This window comes from Thunnus thynnus, chromosome 20, assembly GCF_963924715.1.
Source record: "Thunnus thynnus chromosome 20, fThuThy2.1, whole genome shotgun sequence".
NCBI classification, from domain to species: domain Eukaryota; kingdom Metazoa; phylum Chordata; class Actinopteri; order Scombriformes; family Scombridae; genus Thunnus; species Thunnus thynnus.
The window spans coordinates 21,617,478-21,625,266 of NC_089536.1; the positions used below are offsets into that span (position 1 = coordinate 21,617,478).

At 37.2% G+C, this 7,789-nt stretch overlaps 1 protein-coding gene across 1 annotated transcript in view; it reads left to right on the top strand.

The window, feature by feature from the left end:
* LOC137172196 (ras-related protein Rab-26) overlaps positions 1-2,953 on the top strand; it is a 93,264-nt gene extending 90,311 nt beyond the window's left edge. The window contains exon 9 of the mRNA XM_067576493.1: positions 907-2,953. Coding sequence (XP_067432594.1) covers positions 907-1,009 — 103 coding nt within the window. The 3' untranslated portion in view covers positions 1,010-2,953. The remainder of the gene's footprint in view (positions 1-906) is intronic.
* Positions 2,954-7,789: the final 4,836 nt, after the last annotated feature.

The following is a 7,789-nucleotide window of genomic DNA, read 5'->3' on the forward strand; positions in this document are numbered from 1 at the left end:
GTTGCCCACTTTGCCTAGATGGTAATTAAGCCTTGGTGGTGATTGACTATGTTCACTGAATGGATCATATTGTATTCCTTGTACAGTTCCTTAAACAGTAAGACAACATTTTATCACCACACGTCAACATGTATATTGTTATATATATTGTGTGTCCCCACACTGTACAGCAGGCCTTCAATTTCTCGAACCCTATTCCTACCCTGGCAATATTTCATAACCACCTTACCACCACCCCCACCATATAACCTCAGTAGGAGATTACAGGGAAGGGAGAAATTACATAATACATATATAGACATTTATTTTTTATTGCCTAATAAAGATACATATACAGTATTTATTAGAAACAATAAAAAAAACTAATGAAACTAAGAGAAGAAAAGTTCAACACAACAACACTTCAACTCTAGAAGTTCATACATTGACAGTGTGTTGCATGGTCCCATGTGTTCTCCTTATTGACATTTCAGTACACAGTATATCAAGGAAAACATAAAGTCATTGAACACGGTTGAGAGATTGTGGGTGTTGTAAACCAGCACATAAGATAAAGAAGGCTAATAAAGGCTGATAATGCCAAAGAAGAATCATCATTCAATGGTAATAATTTTGGGCAGCAAGCTATTCCAGTGTTAAGTAAATGAGATACGGGTCGTGCTGGCTACTTCCATTATTTTTATACAGTTTATGTGTCTAACATACACCTGCCTGAGACCTAGTGGGCAAGAAACAAAAATACATAAGTAATACAATGGTAAGTCTGTAAACCTGTAACAAAGGTGCATTTGTTTGACTGACACAAAAGTAGTAAGTGCAGTTTGAATACTGTCACCTGTCTTTATTAGCAGACTGAGCACATACTCATGTTTATACTGTCTGTGTCTCTCTCTCTATGTCTGTCAGAGAATTGAAGCACAGGACCATGAAGGAGCCAGACGAGCCAAAGTTTCAGCTGCAGCAGTATGTCGACAAAGAAATGAGGACTGCTGGCTGCTGCCGCTCATAGACCACATCCTATATGTGTGTGTGTGTGTGTGTGTGTGTGTGTGTGTGTGTCTGTGCATGTGTGTGCGTGAGAGAGAGAGAGAGAGAGAACAGGTACCTTCTATTAGAGTATATAATAAGTCCAAGTCTGCGCGTCTGGGAATTCTCTTAAGTTATATTCCTATCAGTGGTGATACGGCCAGTATACTCTCTCTCCCAACCCACCTTTCCTCCGCAACTGTGAATGTAATATAACTCTTATTTACATGCATGCACACACACAGACACACACACACACACACCCTAGAGCTATTTTCACTTGTTTTTTAAGTCTACTTCGCATCCTGTTTAATCTGTTCTGTGCAGTTTTCCAGAAGTGTGATGTACATACGGTATTTTAAATGTGATTTTAATTTTTTGCTCTGAAAGCTTTGTAGTTTGTAAAAGCCTGTCTTGTTGAAACACAAGTATATAGATCCAAAAGTAGATAACGTTGAATATTAAAACAATCTTACATTACAGTAATAGAAATGAATAGATCTTATTTGTACTGATACACTACTGCACCTAATGTAAGCTGTTAAATGGCACTGTGTGCTGTTTATGTACAGGATACCATATGATAACTGTTTTAATACTTATATTATGTATTTGTGATCATCATACTGATGTGTCTGTGAAATTTAATTTGAGCTCTTTGGCCTTTTATACACAGATTGTTCAGTTTGAGTTTAAAGCTGCTATGTGAAGAGTTTTAACATTAACAAATCTGCTGTGGTAATTATTAGACATTCGTTAAGTTGACCTCTACTCATTTTTCTGATTTGGGGAGATATAAGTTGTCAACCTTGTCCATTCAAGAGAGGAGGATATCTTTTTTCTGACACAAAGCAACAAATCTGGTCTAAATCTGGAATATAAAAAAGTTGAATACTGAGTGTGAAAGTTCATTCTTGACCCTGACAAAAATATCTCAATTCAAGGTCAACTTACTAGCTTTTTCTGGAGCTTTCTGTCACATCTGGATCAACTCCTTCAGCTTTAAGAAAATCTCTTGATTAAATATTTAATGGATCAAATTCCATGATGAAGACTGTGAGATGCAGCTGAAAGCTCCAGATAAAGCTAGTAAATGGACTTTTTTTTCCAAGTTGAATATTGCTGTTTCGAGAGAGGTTCTCTCTACTTTTTGTAGAGAATATACATATATTATGTAAATGTTTGAAACTTTTCTCCACCTCACCGGGCTGTATTTCAATGCATAAAACTGTTAAAACAACACAAAATAAACCAGCATGCAAAAGCAAACATGAACACAGCAATTATGCAAAGTGCCATTCATGTACTACTCCAATCAAGAACACAAAATTCTGAAAACTGAACAACAAAGACGTGCTGAGAATTAGTTAAACTCAGAGGGAGGTTTTGCTGAACCTTTTTGTTTTCATCTTTTCCTGCTGTTCCGCAGAGATGCAGCCATTGTTTCTGGATCTTTGCTGAACTAATGCTGCGTTGTGGCTCCATCCCCATGGGCAGGGTACAGGGAATGGTAACTGGAAGTTGGTAATGGGATGATAGATGCTGCTATAGTGTGTTGGTTCCAAGAGGAGGAGATGTCTGCAGTAGAAATGCAGCAGAAGTTGCAGGATTCATGTGTAAAGGAGACTTTTTCAAAAGCTGACACCATGAGAGTTTGTTAGAATCAGTAAGTAAGAGAACATTATTTTATTTAAGTAAGAGACATACTTTCATACTGCAGCCTGCTAATGTTAAAATACTATAAACTCTATCATAAAACACTATAAATACAGTTTGTATAGTTTAATTTGCTTACATTAAATGGTTATACTTATTGATATACAGATTTTACAATACAATAGATCACAAATTTTCAGAATAAATAAGATATCCTTAATTTATTGTTAACTTGTAATCTGTATACTGTATGTGAACTTAAATGATTTGTATTGTATCGATCTACAGTGTTCACATTAAAGATTCAATCCTTAAGAGTGGCTGAGTTGTTTTTTACCTGTGGATCAGTGAAGATGTTCAGAAGTGAATCTACAGCTCCATCATCTGGCAGCTGGTTGCTATTACAGTCTGACTGTACGTCTGCAGTATGATGAAATATCTTGTTCAGCGCCGTCTGTTCCTTTGACCTTTAAACAAACAACACTGTTTCCAGTTTCATCAACGAGTTTGTAAAATGAACATAAATTTGTCTTAAATGAAACTCTTGTACTAATAAAGTTTGTAACCAATTCAGTGTTGTTGAGCAGCATTTAGACTTTCATATGAAACTATAATTCTGCTTTGAAAAAGTTCAGTTCTCTGGGTTACAACCACTCATATCTAAAGTAAGGAAGACGCAGGATGCTGAACAACCTTACAGTTTACTCTAAAATGCTTTTTTTGGACACTTATAAAATGCAAATGTGTATTACACACAATAACAAGGAGTTGTTCTAACAGAAGTGCTGTCCTGAATCAGGCCTTGTTCTTTAGAAAAGAACAGTGGGGATATTACAGTAAAAGCAGAGAAGAGAAGTAGCTTAGCCTGTGTAAGTGTGCGTGTGTAGATCTCAGACTTATCTTTTATTCAGATTTTTCTCTTAGATTTAGAGGTTAAATATTTATTCACAAACTAAAATGTTTAACAGAACTAACATGCATCAAGGTATATGTATCCGACATTATTGAATCCTCTGTGCTTGATTATGCCAGAACCTGCCACATTTAAAGAATGATATATTGAGAATCTGTGCAGAGGCTGTCGTTTTTTAAAGGCACTTTAGATTGGAGAGAGTTTAAAATGCAGTACATCATCAACAATGTGCAAAACCATCTCCTTGACCTACAGCACCTTGAAACAAGGACAGTTTGAGTGTTGAAATGTGCTCGTGCATCTAGGGTTCTCTTATTATTAATAATGGCTTCTCCATCACAGTTTTCTTGTTTTGAAAGTGAACTCATTTCAAATTAGGGAAGAATTAACAACACATTACAACCTGTCCAGTAAGATTTGATGGTGTGTGTACACATAAAATATTAAGCATTTGGCCTTCCTTTTTACAGATAGTTGTATCAGTCTAAAAGCACTTAAGTTGTATCTATGACTTCCTGACTTAAGATGCAATTGATTGTGCCACACAAAAGACCACACAACGTAATTGTGTCATGCACAACTAAACCTGAGATCTAATTGCAAATCCATCAAATTTTCACAAAGATTTAATTGTATTTGGATTTACGGTTATGATGTTGGATGTCTATCTTAAAAGGACCAGTGTGTTCAAATCCGTTCCTCTAGATGCCACTGAATTCTACACACTGCACCTTTATATCTTAGCATGCTAACATTGGTTAATTATCCCAAAACACAAAGTACAGCTGAGGCTGATGGGAATGTCTGTAGTTTTGCAGGTATTTGGTCATAAACCAAAGTTAAAACTTTGACCTGCTGGTGGAGCTAGAGGAATCATCAGGAGATTCATCCTCTGGGCACCATTAACATCATTAAGATCTGTAAAAAAAAAAATCCAATACAATCTATCCAATAACTGTTGAGATGTTTCAGTCTGGAGCAAAGTGGTGGACCAACTAACATTGCCATCTCCAGAGCCATGCTGCTAGCCTGGCTACAAATGTTATAAGTCAGTGCAAATTTACATCAAATACCACACACCCCATGAAGATCAAAAACCAAGAAAACAATCAATGTAGTTTAGGTGTAACTACATCTTATAACGCAATCAGTGAAAGTGGTGAAGTTCTTCTGTCAAAACTTGTTTGTGATACCTGAAACTTGAATCTGAAAGGAGGTGGGAGGGAGAGCTGAGACTGTGATTACCAGGCCGGATTAACCTGGACAAATGATGTGAAACTCTGTAGGTGTGGAACACTGGAAAAACCTCTGTTTGTTGAATGTACTGTTGAGGTCAGTGCAAGTGCAGGGACATTTTAACCTGAGTGCCTCTTTTTATCAGCCTAAACTAAGCCCTGCTTTGATTGCTCTGAAAATGTTTGATGCCATGGCATTCTGCTGCAGGCTGGTACAAATTAAAGGGAATAGAAGAATCAGTGGGAGGAACAGAGGAGACAAAGTGGTCCGACGGCGAGAACAGGTCATCATCATACAGCCAGGGACGACCAAATGTCATGCAGGAAGTAAGTGAGAGAACATCATGACCCACTGCAGGAAGTCATTCTTTTTCAATACTAAAATAATAAGACTTGTTTGAAGTTTTGGCTTGAGAGTGTGACTTTTTAGTCCATTCTTTTGCTCATTCACAGCACCAGCCACACACAAGCAGCTGAAAATAGGTTTTACTAACACACACACAAAGATTTATAGTTAATTTTTAACGTTATAGGGCTACATTACAGTATGAGGAAGGTGCAGTGCAAGGAGGAGCTCTAGGGCTGCTTTATTTTGCACAGATGCTGTCACTTTTCCAAAAGTATAATGTTCTGTTAAGTTAATATACTTTATATTAAAAGATATGTTTGTTCTCTCACTCCTTATTATAGGGTTTGTTTATTAATTTAGTCCAAAGGTACTGGAACTCTTGCACAATAGACCACAGCCAGTCACAAAAGTATGTCTGTGAGGACATCAAGCATTAAGGTTAAACTAGGATTAACTAAAGTTTAACTATAAGACGTACCTGCTTTCATTTTTCCGGTTGTTCCTCTTGATCAAAAACACTGCTATCGTCCCTGCAAAATGAAAACATTTGAGGAAATGTGTGAGATGAACAATTCTGACTGGTGTGCCCTGTGATTAACTGATCAATCTCAGCTTTTTATACAGATAACACAGCCTGTATGAGAACACTTTTTTCTTCTACTAATAACTCCGACCTTTTTTTGGTTCTCTTGGAATGTGTCAGTTAGATAGACGGACGTCTAAGATCAACATGGAGGAACAAAGCGGAATACTGAGGTTGAGAATCTCTGACCGTTTGCTCAAAAATCTGTTGCAGTGTGACGATGTGTGCATTTTTGATGTCCATGTGACCCTTTCACCAAGTTTGTATAGATGTGTAACATTTTATACTCTGTTAGTTATGTTTTATGTTGGAAATCATGAAGATGATATTATCATCATTTCACTGTTGTAAAAAATGTTGCTTTGAGACGCCACAAGAAATTTTGACCAAACTTCCGGCTACTGACTATTAATTCGAATGTTTTAATGTCTTTGGGTTTTCAGTTTTGACCAATTTGTCTCTTGCTGCTGCTGCTGCTGATGCTGCTGCTGATGGCGATGATGATGACGAGGATGGACACAGAGTAAACCAACATTGTGTCCTGTCCACTTTTGCTCAATCTAGTGTTCTCGCTCTCTTTGTTATTGTGTCCTTCGTTGTGAGTGGAAAATATGTCTCCATGCATACGTGATGGACGCCATGTGCTCAAACAGGTTGTGATTCAGACTGTGACTAATAGTTATTCCAATTTCCTTAAAATATCCCAGTCTGGTACAGAGTGACAACGACATCCAGACATATTTACCCCCTCTCTCTCTGTGTGTGTCTTGTTTACTATTGAGTAGCAGTTAGTAGAAGATGGGCAATTTCAGGCACACGCTGACCTGTTTATATGACCTGAAAAAGTTTGTCGTGTCATGTTGGTGTAACATTATATCGTCATCATGAAATATGGACGACAATGACTTTACCTGATTTTCTATGACAATCACCCTTGCAATTAGTTTTTGTGGCTCACTGGGCGCCGGGTGTATATAATTTTACTCTTACTTATCACTTTGAAAGTTGACTTAACTCACTTTTTCCCCCTTCTGCAACCATTCACTTTAATTTAATTTTCCAAACTGTTTTAAACATTTCAGACGCCTCTAGTCTGCCACAAATTGAATGTATAATTTAGATTTTGTGCTGAAGTTGGATTTCAGATATTTGTGAAATTAGAATGTTTAAAATGTATACCTGACTCTGTCTATCTGTACGAAGGTGTGTGTATGTCTGTGAATGGATGCAAAAATTTAAAAAGGTTTGATAGTGTGTTCCTAATCTCTGGTTTTTGCTTGCTTTCTCCATGTAGTTTCTCATTTTATATTTTAGTTGTTTATTTACTGTAACACAAGTGGTGACCTGTGGTAACCCCTGCGTAATAACTATCTATTTTCTCCCTTATGTAAATGAAATTATGTTGCATTTGTTAATGAATCACCTGTTTACCTTTGACTATCTGTTGACATCAAGAGGAGGCAGGCTGTAATACTTTTAATGCCCAGCAGGGATCAAACTTGCATCACAGATTTGCTAAGTGGTCACAAGCAGCCCTCACTCACTGATGTCATTTTTATTTCACTGAAGTGAAACATCAGGATTTACAGGAACGAGAGCCACAGTGTTCAGAGTTCCATTTTAAGCAGAACTTTCTGAGTTTTAAGGTACATTATTTGTAGAGAAAAAGGCAAAATGCGTCTGCAAATCATATGGTAAATTTGCATCCTATCCAATTTACTATCTCTAGTGGAAAGTCTTAAAAGTGCTACATGTGGGGTTTTTTTGTTTGATATGTTTTTTTCACAGTGTTAGGGCCATGCTGCACAGAGGACATTGCTAGTATCTGTCCCTTCCCACTCCTCTCTGCTCTACTCTCTCCACTGTGGGTTTTTTTTCATCTTGACGGTGATTTTTGATGTAGAACCAAGGCTGGATTATGAACTGGGCAAGGTGGTATACTGGGGCTCCAAAAGCTCCATGGTAGATGGGCCTGTTTCAAATTGTAGTTTTAGAGCTAAAAGAAGTAGTTTGACATTTAATTAAAT